This window comes from Aquarana catesbeiana, linkage group LG09, assembly GCF_042186555.1.
Source record: "Aquarana catesbeiana isolate 2022-GZ linkage group LG09, ASM4218655v1, whole genome shotgun sequence".
In the NCBI taxonomy this organism is placed as follows: domain Eukaryota; kingdom Metazoa; phylum Chordata; class Amphibia; order Anura; family Ranidae; genus Aquarana; species Aquarana catesbeiana.
In genome coordinates, this window is record NC_133332.1 from 87,633,627 (window position 1) to 87,647,775 (window position 14,149).

A 14,149-nucleotide genomic window follows, 5' to 3' on the forward strand; every position below is an offset into this window, starting at 1 on the left:
CATGGAATATCTAACTCTCTGACATTATATCCTTGTAATCCACATGGCTCTGTACAGCTTTGTGCTTATAACCGTCTTTCCTTCTATGCCTATTTACAGTTAATGTGAACAAGATTAAGGACTTTGGTGAAGCCGCCAAGCGGGAGATGCAGAAGGATCGTCAGGCATTCCAGAACGCCCGCCGTCTTAGCCATGACACCATGGAGGAAGTCATTCCTTGGGTCCTTCCACGGCCGTTTTTGCACCTGGGAACACTTGTACAAAATGGGAGCAACAGCACAGAAAAGCACACCCAAGCTGAGCGGGAGATGGGCATCCTGCAAGAGCTTTTTCTCTCCAAGGAAAGGTTAGTTTGCACATTAAGCACTGTAAAACAAATTTTACATAAGCCTATTTTTTGTTTTTTACAGCATGGTATGTACACAAGATTTTAAGGGTGTGAATTTATTTTATTCAGACTGCCAAGTTTAAACTTATTATTCATTTTTTTTTTTTTCTTTTTAATTTCATTCCTTGCAGTGTTCCTGACACCCCACATGAACCGGACCTTGAGCCTTATGAACCGATGCCTCCAAAGCTCATACCATTGGATGAGGTACGTTTTTTGTTTTTTTAAGATACTACTTCACACCACAATGATACCTTTAGTCATCCCCCAGCATGAAGCCCACCTGACATAACTTTACTCTCTAATCCAACGATAATTTCCTGCAACAAAGTCCTGCCCATCTTCTCTTCATACTATCCGCGTACTTGTTACTTGTTTTTTTTTTTTTTTTTAAATCTGGTCCGGTTATATGATTCATCAGCTCTGGCTCCCCTGTGTAAGTGAGCATTCAACAATTCCAGTGCTGTAATATAAAACCCATAGGCTCCCATGGTTCAGCCATAGTCAGCACTCCTTCCTCCCCCCTACAGTAGCTGCTCACTGACAGTGCCAAAACTGCTGGACCAGATTAAAAATAGGTAAGTACAAAGATCCCCCCATGTTACATTTGGCACATTTCAGGGGGGAGCATATACCTGTATAATCCACGTATTTGCTCCCACTTCCGGGCATAGATAGCTGCAGTATCCGCGGATATGTATACTATATCCGGCACCTCCTCCATCCCCTCGCTGTCTTCTGGGAGACACACAGGTCCCAGAAGGCAGCAGGGATCAGTGGGATCGCACAGCGCGACTCGTGCATGCGCAGTAGGGAACCAGGCTGTGAAGCCACAAGGCTTCACTTCCTGATTCTTTTACCGAAGATGGCGGCGCCTCCACCTGAGAGCAGAGGGACAGATGGGCTTTGGGTGCCGACATCGCGGGCTCCCTGGACAGGTAAGTGTCCATATTTTAAAAGTCAGCAGCTGCAGTATTTGTAGCTGCTGACTTTAAAAAAAAAAAATGTATAATCTGGCGGACCTCCGCTTTAATAAACAAACATATCAAAAGATCTGTCGGCTGGATAGCATGTTTTGTAACTAAAACAATATAATTAGTTACCGTTTGACTCAAGTATGAAAAAGTACTTTTTATTACAAACATCACTTTTTCTTACATTCATTAGGATTGTTCCATGGATGATAGTTCTTATGTTGAAGCAATGGATGAAATTGGAGGGTCTCAATCTCCAGACCTGTCATCTGGTGCTAAGCTGCCTCCTGTACTTGCTAACCTAATGGGCAGTGTGGGAAATCCAAAGTCACAAACAAACCCACTGCCCGGGACCATGCAAGAGATTCTGACTTCCATCATGGTGAGTAGATTTGCATGTTGTGCACCATTTATGATCCATGGTCTATTTTGTAAATCGAAACCCTGTCAGCATTATTCCTCACAGTTAGTCATGGAAACCTCTCGGAGTTCTGTATTCAGCTCTATTGCTAATTGATTACTAGAGGTTATGTATGTGCTATGGTTATAACCATCATAGCTCAGTTCACTTCGCTATAACAGTACTTGCTATAATGACGATTATTTTCAGCAGTAACAGCCAATGAGATTTGATAGCTTACCTGGCTAAATATTTCTGCAAATAACATGCATTTTCCTGAAGCATCTGAGACTTTTAAGTGTTATTTTGCATTGTGCTATTTGTATTTATCACTTTTCCACAAATGTTGTGTTGCAGGGAGCACAGGGTAATGCTAAACCAGAAGATCTGATGAAGCAACCAGACTTCTCCGATAAGATCAAGCAGCTTCTTGGCTCACTGCAAAACCAGAGTCAGGCCACACCAGCACCAGGTAATTTTTTTTTTTTTTTTTTTTTGTGGTCACAAAGTTTATTATGTAAGCTACAATTTTCCTGCTAAGCTGAAGCAACTGGTCAATGTGGAAATTAACTTTTCCCCTTGATGCCTACTGCATTAACACAGCAGTTTTTTGAGTGTTTTTTTTTTTTTTTTTTTTTTTACATCCCCATAACATAGTTTTTATTACTGTTGATCCTGCCAGTAGATCCAGCTGTGATAATCCATATAACACTTAAAAGGGGGGGGGGCTTCAAATTAATTTTATTTTGTAATTTGTTAAATATTTAATTTTTGTAAATCCATTTAAGTGTACATTAACCACTTTCCACCCAGGCCAATTCTGAAATTTTTCTCTTACATGTAAAAATCTTTATTTTTGCTAGAGAATTACTCAGAACCCCCAAACATATTAAAAAAAAAAAAATATATATATATATATATATATATATGTATGTATGTATCTCCTAGAGCATAAAATGGCAGTCGATGCAATTTGTCATGTCACATGGTATTTGTGCAGCAATTTTCCAAACACAATTTATTTTTTTTGGAAAAAATACACATTAATTTTAATGCAAACAAACGCAATAATATAACCCGATTTTTGGTAAAATATAAAAGATGTTACGCCGAGTAAGTAGATACCTAACATGTCACGCTTTAAAATTGCGCACACTCGTGGAAAGGCACCAAACTTCAGTACTTAACTGTTTCTTTAAATGTAGCCGAATGACTGCTACAGCGTGGACCTTAATTGCCGGAAGGCCGCCATATGACATCTTCCCGTGCATGAGCTGTCTGCGCTCTCTGATCATCGAGTCAATGAGACTCGGCTGATCACAGATCGGAGTAAGGGGCCGATCCTGGCCCCTTACCACGTGATCAGCTGTCAGCCAATGACAGCTGATCATGTGATGTAAACAAAAGATTGGTAATCGCGCGAGCAGAAAAAAAAAAAAAATCAGCCAATCACCAGCTTTTGTCAGGACAGCGGTTCCGAAGAGAGGATGAGACATCACCCAAGTATCTGTGCCCACCAGTGCCACCCATCAGTGACACCTATCAGTGCTACCTATCGGTGGCACCTTTCAGTGCCGCCCATCTGTGCCACCCAGCTGTACCACCTCTCAGTGCCACCTCATCAGGGCCCACCAGTGCTGCCTTATCAGCACACATCAATGAAGGAGAAAAATTAATTAAAACTGGTTATTTTTTTCAGTCTGTTTTGTTGTTTATTAGCAAAAAATAGAAATCCCAGCAGTGCTTAACTACTACCACCAAAAGAAAGCTCTGTTTGTGGGGAAAAAAATATTTGGGTACAATGTTGCATGACCGCGCAATTGTCATTCAAAGAGTGACAGCACTGAAAGCTGAAAATTGGTCTGGGCAAGAAGGGGGTTTAAGTGCCCAGTAAGCAAGTGGTTAAAAATCTGCAAAGGCTATTCTTTAAAAATGTTTGCAGGTTATCAGTTTAGGCTCCATTCACACCATGGGGTTCCATTCCGCCTGTAATTCTGAAACACGGCAAATCGCGGGATGCCCTTGCGATCCCCATTATGTTTGCATCCAAATCGCTGTGCGATTTTGCTGCGATTGTCTCCCGAGAAACCGTGGTTTAAGTCCCACGATTCTGAACTTCTTTTGGGCGGCAGGTGTCCTGCGATTCTGTTTGCGCGATTTTACTGCAATTCGTTGCCCTGATGTGAATGGAGCTTTAGTGTTACAGAGGAGGTCTTCCACTAGAATTATTGCTCTCACTCTAACGTTCATGGTGATACCTCACGTGTGGTGCGAACGCCATTTACATATGCGGGCGCAACCTACGTATCTATATGCTTATGTGTGTGGGCACGAGGGGACAGGGGCACTTTAAAATTCTTATTATATAATTATTTTTTACACTGTTCCCTTTATTTTTTTTTTTCCGATCACTTTTATTCCAATTACAAGAAAGGTAAACATCCCTTGTAATAGGAATAAGGCATGACAGGTCCTCCTTTTATAAAGAGATCTGGAGTCAGTAATACCCCAGATATCTCCTCTACCCCGGAAAGCTTGAGATAAAAAAACAACCCATCTCTGCTTTTCAGGGAAAAATGGCAGTGTTTACATCTGCCAGAGCCGGACATGACCTCATGACGTAGCTTCCAGGGTCATAGAGATGGCCGGGGACCATCCTGTCCTCGCCCAACTCTATGGTAATCCAGCGCCGCCATCGGATCTCTGGTTTCCTGATCGCATGGGAGAGCCCCGATAAGGCACCGGAGGATGTCCCCTCCCGCTGCCTGTAAAAGCCACCCAGCAGCCAAATATGGGCTTCATATATCCTGCCTAAATGGCAGGATGTCCAACTGTTTGAATTTGTGGCCCCAGTACCTCACAAAGAAGCCCTTGGCCACAAGATTGCCTAACTGTACATGTGTAGTCCGTTGAAAGCTGCCATGCTACTGAAATTCAATGTAAAGTAGTGAGTGTGCAGCTTGTATAACAGTGTAAATTTGCTGTCCCCTCAAAATAAATCAGCACACAGCCATTAATGTCTAAACCGCTGGCAACAAAAGTGAGTACACTCCTAAGTGAAAATGTCCAAATTGGGCCCAAAGTGACAATATTTTGTGTGGTCACTGTTTGCGGGCTTTCTTGATCTTCATCTTTAGAAGAGGCTTCCTTCTGGGACAACAGCCATACAGACTAATTTGGTGCAGTGTGCAGCGTATGGTCTGAGCACTGACAGGCTGACCCCCCCCCCCACTCCTTCAACCTCTGCAGCAGCACTTATATGTCTATTTCCCAAAGACAACCTCTGGATATGTAGCTGAGCACTCAGCTTCTTTGGTCAACCATGGCGAGGCCTGTTCTGAGTGGAACCTGATAAACCGCGCTGTATGGTCTTGGCCACCGTGATGCAGCTCAGTTTCAGGGTCTTGTCAATCTTCTTATAGCCCAGGCCATCTTTATGTAGAGCAACAATTCTTTTTTTTCAGCTGAGTTCTTCGCCATGAGGTGTCATGTTGAACTTCCAGTGACCAGTATGAGAGAGTGAGAGTGATAACCAAATTTAACACACCTGCTCCCCATTCACGCCTGAGACCTTGTAACACTAACGAGTCACATGACACCGGGGAGAGAAAACTGCTAATTGGGCCCAATGTGGACATTTTCACTTAGTGGTGTATTCACTTTTGTTGCCAGCGGTTTAGACATTAATGGCTGTGTGTTGAGTTATTTTGAGGGGACAGCAAATTTATACTGTTATACAAGCTGTACACTCACTACTTTACATTGTAGCAAAGTGTAATTTCTTCAGTGTTGTCACATGAAAAGATGTAATAAAATATTTACAAAAATGTGAGGGGTGTACTCACTTTTGTGAGATACTATGTATGTGTATGTATGTATGTGTAAAATATATATATATATATATATATATATATATATATATATATATATATATATATATATATATATATATATATATATATATTTATTACACACACATTGTGTACACAAATCATGCCAAGATTCAAAGAAGAATAAATATATAGATATCTAATATATATGTATATACATATATATATATATATATATATATATATATATACACACATACACTGCTACTCTCTACTTGTACACGGTGACCTGGTCACTCCCCCCTCCTGCAGTTTTCTGAAGGCAGACTGTACTGGGTGGAGCATGCTGGTTGCCTTTTCTTAGGTAATACCTGGGTTTGCAAAGATATTTGACAAAATAGATTTCTAGCCTTTATGGCTGTTAAATCACCTTATTTCATGGGAGTTTTTGTACCTGGAGTTTAGCTTTAAGATCTCTCAGGATTTTAGTTTAATAATTATTTTCTCATCTCTTTTCTAGCAGGACCCATGTCTGCCTCCAATGGCTTTGCACCACCTACACCTAAAAACCCACCACAGCAGCTGCCTCCTCAACATTACCCACCACCTGGGCCTGGTGGGCCATTCCCAGGTAGTTTATTTTTGTCTGGGCTTGCCATAAAATGTTTTTTGGAGGTTGTAAGAAAATCTGTCACTATTTGCAATGCTTATGAAATAATTGTTCAACAAATTCTTTGGGTGCACATGGAAGAAAGGCTTTCCAAACTTTGTCATTAACAGTGTTGCATTGCTTTGTTGGTTAAGGGGCTTTCGAACAGCCAAGTTCCTAGTGAAGAAAGTCAAGGCATCTGTTCGCCGTTATTTAGCGTGTACCTGAGATCAGAGAAAGGGTTAATTTTGTATAGATTGTGAATGTGTTGTATCATGTTTCTATTAGTGTCCTCCCTCTGGAAAGATTCACCCTCCCTATTTTGTCTTTTGTGTCCACTGTCAACAATGAGAGATCCAAAATAATAATGTTTTTATCCGAGCAGTAGGTAAAGGGAAATCTTTCAGTGGGGACACCTATTCTAATGACAACTAAGAAGGGGATTTGATTACATCACTACTTATTGTCTTTTTGTGGCTCTGTGACCAGAAGTGTAGGGAAATCCCCCTAACAGGACATAGACTATAAAGTCCACCAGCTGCTGAAGATTTTTAATGTACAATTATTCTGATTTTATTTATAACGCAAGTCCCCGAAACGTGTTGGCTATTACTTTAACTGCATGTGTGGCTTAAAACTGCTGTATTTTTTTTAATTACAACATTTTGATTTGGCACTCCAATCTCTTGATCCAACAAGTATACTTCTCGAGGCTTTCTGTGGTGCCTACACATCACCCAGATGGCCTATCGTGGTAATATTGGTGGAGTTTTTTTTTTTATATCAATCACAGGTGCAGCATAAGATCCATGTAGGGTTTCTGCACCATCAAATTCACTATCTTAAAGGGTTAGTTCACCTTTACCAAAACTGCTTATGCAGGTAAGGGGTGCCTATAGATAAAAACAAACTGTGCAGCTTTAACTAAAATAAGCAATGCCCTAACAACAAAGCCGGAAGGGATGATACCTTTTCTGGGGGCATTTCAGACAGGCTTCGGGAGGTACGTAAATGGCCTACACCTATAGCAAGGGCATCATTCAACCTTGTCCCAAGCTGCATAGTTTATCTACAGGTGCCCCTTGCCTAAATATGCAGTTGTTTTGAACCAACCCTTTGAGCATACAAAGAAAAACCTGTCTGGAGTTTTATCCACTCCGTAAACTTTTTATGTTCCTTATTCCTTGGTATGCTTTAAATAAAAAAATCTCATTGTAACTGGTTTAGAGTTTTCTAAGGCTAGGTTCACAGATGTCCAGCTGCTGTTTTGTTCACCTGCTCAGGTGTGATTCAGGTGCAAATTTTTACTTAAATTTGCACCTGAACCAGACCCAAAATCACACAGGACTCTTTTCAAACAATGGACCGCGGCCACCCCGAACGTGTGAAGCGGCTCCATTGAAAGCCGGTCTGGTTCATATGTTATGTGAATCGGATGCGGTTAAAAAACGCATCCTATGTTACATATATGTAAACCAAGCCTAAAGCTCTTCAGAAAATTGTTAGTGCTATATAAATAAGTGAATGCAATCTTGTCTGGTTGCCTATTGCTGTCGTGCCAGTCCTTGAAATACTGAAGTAATACTTGTTGTCAAATCCATGCAGTAAGGTTTAAAACAGAAACTCAACATATATGTTTTTATTTTGTAGGGCCACATGGACCTCCTGGTGGTCCACGAATGATGGGTCCACCACCTCCACAACATGAAGGTTATTGGGAACCGCCGCCAAATGAAATTAGAGGTGAACACCACGAGCCCATGGTGGGGAGAGGAGGCGGAATGAGAGGGGATAGAGGACATCCTCCCCCATTTCACAGAGGCAGAGGAAGCAGAGGAGGTGACCCAGGATTTAGAGGACGAGGTGGAAGGGGAGGAGAAAGGGGGCCTCGTGGACGCGATGGTCCACATAGTATGGGACATGGTGGAGAGCACAGAGGTTACAGTGGAGAGCACAGAGGCCATGGAGGAGAGCACAGAGGCCATGGAGGAGAGCACAGAGGCCATGGAGGAGAGCACAGAGGCCATGGAGGAGAGCACAGAGGCCATGGAGGAGAGCACAGAGGCCATGGAGGAGAGCACGGTCATGGTCAAGGTGGAGGTAATTTATTATTATTGTTATCCTAAAAGATTATGAAATCTTTAACCACTTCCCATCCCGCCCATTGTGTCATATGACGTCCGCAGATGGGATCTCTCATCCTGGGTGGGAGCGTCAAATGACGTACTCGTCTTCCCAGCGGTATTGGGGGGGGGGGGGGGGGGTTGTCGCGCGTCACCGAGGAGCCGTTGCGCGTGCCCGGCGGCTGCAATGTCCGCTGGCACCCGCGATCGGTCGGGGGAGGTGACAGATCATGTTCCTAGTGTATAGGACCCCTCCCCTAGTCCCATCCCCCACAGTTAGAATTGCTCCCTAGGTAACACATTTAACCCCTTCCCTGCCAGTGACATTTATACAGTAATCAGTGCATATTTATAGCACTGATTGCTGTATAAATGTCAATGGTGCCAAAATATTGACGTGTCTGATCTTTCCGCCGCAACGTCAATCATGATAAAAATCGCAGATCACCGCCAATACTAGTAAAAAAAATAAATAACTAATAAAAATGCCATAAATCAATAACCTATTTTGTAGGCGCTATAACTTTTGCGCAAACCAATCAATATACTTTTATTGCGATTTTTATTTTTTTTCTCTAAAAAAATATGTAGAATACATATCGGCCTAAACTGAGGAGAATTTTTTTGAAAATTTGGGATATTTATTATAGCAATAAAAAAAAATATTGTGTTTTTGTTTTCAAACTTGTTGCGCTTTTTTTTTTTTTTTTGTTTATAGCGCAAAAAATAAAAACCGCAGAGGTGATCAAATACCACCAAAAGAAAGCTCTATTCGTGGGGGGGGGGGAATTGATAAAAATGTTATTTGGGTACAGTGTTGCATAACCGCGCAATTGTCATTCAAAATGTTACAGCGCTGAAAGCTGAAAATTGGCTTGGGCAGGAAGGGGGTGAAATGCCCTGTATTGAAGTGATTAAAGACATAAAATCCATGTCATGGTTTACAAATCCTTTTTTTTTTTTTTCTTTTTCAGATATGTCCTTTCGACCGGTGTGTCGACATTTCAGATACAAGGGCAGCTGTCGATATGAAAACGATTGTGCCTTTTACCACCCAGGAATTAATGGACCGCCTCTACCTTAAAAACTGACCAAATCAGTGTTTTCCTGAAAATAACCGAACAAGTTGAACTTTATTATATTATGGCTTCTGTGAGGCCTAAATTTTTCCTTCAGTATACTTTCTGTTACTTGAAAAAAAAAAGCCAGTCTCTTCTCCACTCGTTGCTTGGGTGACCTTGAAATACCACTGATGAAGATGAGACCTTTTGGCTTTTTCCAGTTGTCGTTTTTTTTTTTTTTTTTTTTTTCTTGCACATTTTTCAGTGTTGGCCATCCCAGCATTCATTATCTTCTGACATCCCGATAACACTAAATACATGGCTCAGAGGTGTCTTATCCTTAGCCGGGTAACTTGGCTCCTCTCTTCAGTGCAACTTCAAAGAAAAACCTGCACTTACAAGTATTAACACTGACTGCTGACTTTTACACTAAAATGGGAATATTTCCCAAAATATGCACTGTGGTGTACTAGACCAGCAATGGAAATCTCTGAACTATCTGTGTTTTATACTTTTTTTAATATATATAAAAATTATGTATGTTTACCATGAAGCAGATATGAGCTATGTTCATCAGTAGTGATGAGCTCGGGTTCAAGCTTAGGCTCAGCCCGACCCTGGAGGTTAGCTGGCATTGCTGGGCCAATGACCTGTGGGCAGGAGATTTGCCACCCTGCAGCTAACATACACAAAGAGGCAGGGATGCTCATGACATCATTGACCCAATATGAGTTCAGGACCATATTGGGTTAAAGTATAACTAAAGGTATAACTTTTTATTTTTAGTTTTGGATAGAGTGGAGAGGGATTAAAACCCCTGTCAGTTTTTATTGCTGTCTCTACCCCCATTAAGGAGATTCACCCTCTCTATTTGTCCTGTTTACCATTATCATTGAAAGTAAAAGAAAACCCCAAATTTTGGGTTGTCCCCAGAAAAGTAAGAGGGAAAATCTTTCAATAGGGATGCTAGTTCCAGTAACCTGGGGGTCCCCAAGGAATTCCCTTTATTTACAGGTATTTCCTCTCACTTCCTGTTTGGCTATGGTACAGGGAGTGAAGGCAAATCTCCACAATGGGACAAAGATTGCAAAAAAAAAAAAAACGGAAATAAAGTTTTGCCTATAGCTCTACTTTAAATCTGAAGCATCCCTACCGCACAGCTGCATGTATATAAAATGGGCCCTACCATACTTGCTGCATCATTGACCTATTTTGGCCCACAGCTCATCCCCTATTCAACAGTATATATACTAAGTTTGCAGTTTTGATACCAGTTTAATACATTTTTTTTTGTTATCACTCCCAAAGTGTATTTAAATACAGTGTTAACGGGGGAAACTCTGGCTTTCAGTCTCATTGGTACCACAAAGTGGGAAGGAGGTTTTGGTTTCTGTTCTGGAAAATTGTTTTCTGTGAAAACTGTTTGAGAATATATTGTATCACTTTTAATGTATTTGCTTTTTATGGGTCCCTAAAAATTCCTTTCTTTGGGACTTGTTTGTAAACTTTGTAGATGATAAATAAATCCAATGAGAAGGTGATATGTTTTTGATTGAGTCTTATGCTACAATTTCACCAGAAGATACTTTAGAGCTGAGCCCCACATAAAAAAAACAGTTAAGGCCTCTTGCAGACGGGGCAGACTCTGCTAAGCGGATCTGCCTGCTCAGGGAGGGATCTGTGTCTGCTGATGCCCACTGAGCAGGTGGCTAACAGGTCCGTGTCAGCTCCACTACGCAGAGCGGACATGGACATAGCCCACTGTTCTCTATGTGATTGTTGGATGGAAGCGGGCTGCCTGCCCGTTTTTTTTTTTTTTTTTTTTTTTTCTCCAATCAGACTTTCACTCAATCCGATCCGCCAGACAGATGGGGAACGAATCCCCATCAGCCTATTTTTAGGGGACAGGATCGGATGTCAGCAGATGTCAGCGGACATCCGCCGCTCCATGGAGAGCAACGCATGGTCCAATCGGGTCCGCCTGTAAAACTCAGTCGGACCCGATCGCTCCGTCAGTGTAAAAGTGTCCTAAATCCACAGATGAAATACTTGTATGGAAGCTGTTTTACCTGCCAAAGAATTACGATTTCTGCCTATTTGCGCATGAGATTTATACAGCTCTGTGACAGAACACAGGCGGTCTGGGGAATAGATCCTGTTGCAATCAATCCAGCTAGGTCTCCTCCCAACCCTATCTAACTAGACAGTTAAGGAGAACTAGCAGACTGATTTAACCCATCTTTTTGACACTTTGTTGTCTCCTTCAACCGGCCTGTCCCTAGTGAAAACATTGGTGCTGCATATTATTATTATTGGCTCCTTGTACTGCTGCTCATTCTCCCAATCTGAGCTTTTTTTGTGCAGGGGTTTGCAAGAAGGAGGTACCACACCAAATTCAGGTACTTAAACACTTGACCTTCGGAAGATTTACCCCCTTCATGACCAGGCCATTGTTTGCGATACGGCACTGCGTTAATTTAACTGACAATTGCAACACTGTACCCAAATAAAATGTAGGTCCTTTTTTTCCCACACATAGTGCTTTCTTTTGGTGGTGTTTGATCACTTCTGCAGGGTTTTTTTTTTTTTTTTTTTTTTTTTTTGGAGGTGGTTTTTAATTTTAATTTTGTTTTTTTGCACTATAAACAAAAAAGCCCAACAATTAAAAAAAAAAAATGCTTTCTGCTATAAAACCTATCCAATAAAAAATCTAATCTCTTCATCAACTTATGCTACATATTTTTGGTAAAAAAAATTCCCAGTAAGCATATAATGGTTTGCACAAAAGTTATAGCATCTACGGAGGATATAGTATATTTATGGAATTTTTATTTATTTTTACCTAGTAATGGCGGCGATGAGCGACTTCCTTTAGCGGGATTGCGATATTGCGGCGGACAAATCGGACACCAATTGACACTTTTTGGGGACCAGCTGCATAAATACAGTGATAATTATACGCACTGTCACTGTACTGACACTGGCAGGGAAGGGGTTAACATCAGGGGCGATCAAAGGGTTAAAGGTGTTGTAAACCCTTGAGTTTTTTTCACCTTAATGCATCCTATGCATTAAGGTGAAAAACTGTCACTCAGCAGCCCCCGTTTTACTCACCTAAGCCCGTTCGTTCCCATGGCAGAGACACGCTCTACCTCTCTGCCTGGGGTTCTCGGCTCTTGATTGGATAGATTGATAGCAGCGCAGTCATTGGCTCCCACTGCTGTCATTTAAATCCAATGACGCGGGGCCGAGTCCAGCATTCTGTGTCTATGGACACACATGCTGGCTTTACTGATGCCAGGAGGAGCCGCGAGTGCTGCCGGGGGACCCCAGAAGGCAAGGTTCGGGGCCACTCTGTGCAAAATGAACTGCACAGTGGACGCAAATATTATGTTTGTTATTTAAAAATAAAATAAAGAGGGTTTAGTAGCCGTTTCCATGTGTGCCTAGCCACTGTTTGTGTACTGTGTGGGAGGTGCTTTTATTAGGAGAAGATATTGATCCGTGTCCCTGCTTTGCAGGAACACAGGATATATGCCCTCCTTACTGACAGAAGGGCGATCTGTCTTGTTTACATAGCCAGATTACTGTTCTGGCTCTCTGCCTAATGATCAGCGGGTGCCAGGAAACATTGAGTCCATGGTACCCGCAGATCACCCGCATAATCGCAGCAGGAGCGTGCTGGTACGAATGCGCGCCACAGATCCAGAAGTGCAGAATCACGTACTAGGTACATGATCCTGCGCAACAGAGCTGCCTTGCTGCCATATATGTAAGTCATACAGTAGGCAAGCGGTTAATCCCCTTCAAGATGGAGGTTAAAACAACTTCTAATGCCTGCATACACGTGTTAGTAAAACTTTACATATCATTGCAAGTACTTAGTGTATCTAGTTGGATTATACCTTATTTTTTAGGACAAATTGGAGTTTCATTTGGTGGTAAATGATGATGGGTATCTCTTGAATTTGTTTAACCACTTCAATACCGCCCATAGTCGTATGACGTCCGCAGGAGGGATCTTCCATCCTGGCCGGGCATCATATGACGTCCTGGGCTTCCCGGCCTTCTGGGGGGCGTGAGCGCCGCATCACTCGGAAGCTGATGCGCGTGCCCGGCAGCCGTGATGTCCGCCGGGCACCCATGATTGCCTGATAACAGCAGGAACGTGGATCTGTGTGTGTAAACACACAGATCCACGTCCTGTTAGGTGTGAGGAGACCAATCGTGTGTTCCCAGTACAGAGGAACACCGATAGGTCTCCTCCCCTTGTGAGTCCCCTCCCCCTACAGTTAGAATCACTCCCTAGGTAACAGTTAACCCCTTAATTGCCCCTCTAGTGTTAACCCCTTCCCTGCCAGTGACATTTATACAGTTATCAATGCATTTTTATAGCACTGATCACTGTATAAATGTGAATGGACCGATATGTTTACCACAATGTCGCAGTCACGATAAAAATCGCAGATCGCTGCCATTACTAGTAAAAAAAAATAAATAAATAATAAAATTGCTATAATCCCCAATATTGTAGACACTATAACTTTTGCACAAACCAATCAATATATGCTTATTGCGATTTTTTATTTTTTTTTTTTCCCTACCAAAAATATGTAGAAGAATACATATCGGCCTAAACCGAGGAAAAAAAATTTTTTTTTTTTTGTTTTTTTTTTTTTAAATTGGCATATTTATTATATCAAAAAGTAAAAAATATTGTTTTT

The 14,149-nt window shown here is 41.8% G+C and overlaps 1 protein-coding gene across 3 annotated transcripts in view; it reads left to right on the forward strand.

Annotated features, from left to right (window-relative positions):
- PPP1R10 (protein phosphatase 1 regulatory subunit 10) overlaps positions 1 to 10,966 on the forward strand; it is a 32,905-nt gene extending 21,939 nt beyond the window's left edge. For 2 of the 3 annotated variants that reach the window (XM_073598898.1, XM_073598899.1), the window contains exons 14-20: positions 100 to 346; positions 520 to 595; positions 1,556 to 1,744; positions 2,120 to 2,234; positions 6,113 to 6,223; positions 7,892 to 8,341; positions 9,339 to 10,966. In XM_073598898.1, coding sequence (XP_073454999.1) covers positions 100 to 346; positions 520 to 595; positions 1,556 to 1,744; positions 2,120 to 2,234; positions 6,113 to 6,223; positions 7,892 to 8,341; positions 9,339 to 9,448 — 1,298 coding nt within the window. In that variant the 3' untranslated portion in view covers positions 9,449 to 10,966. The remainder of the gene's footprint in view (positions 1 to 99; positions 347 to 519; positions 596 to 1,555; positions 1,745 to 2,119; positions 2,235 to 6,112; positions 6,224 to 7,891; positions 8,342 to 9,338) is intronic. The other variant, XM_073598901.1, reaches the window with a different exon arrangement.
- The last annotated feature ends 3,183 nt before the right edge of the window (positions 10,967 to 14,149 follow it).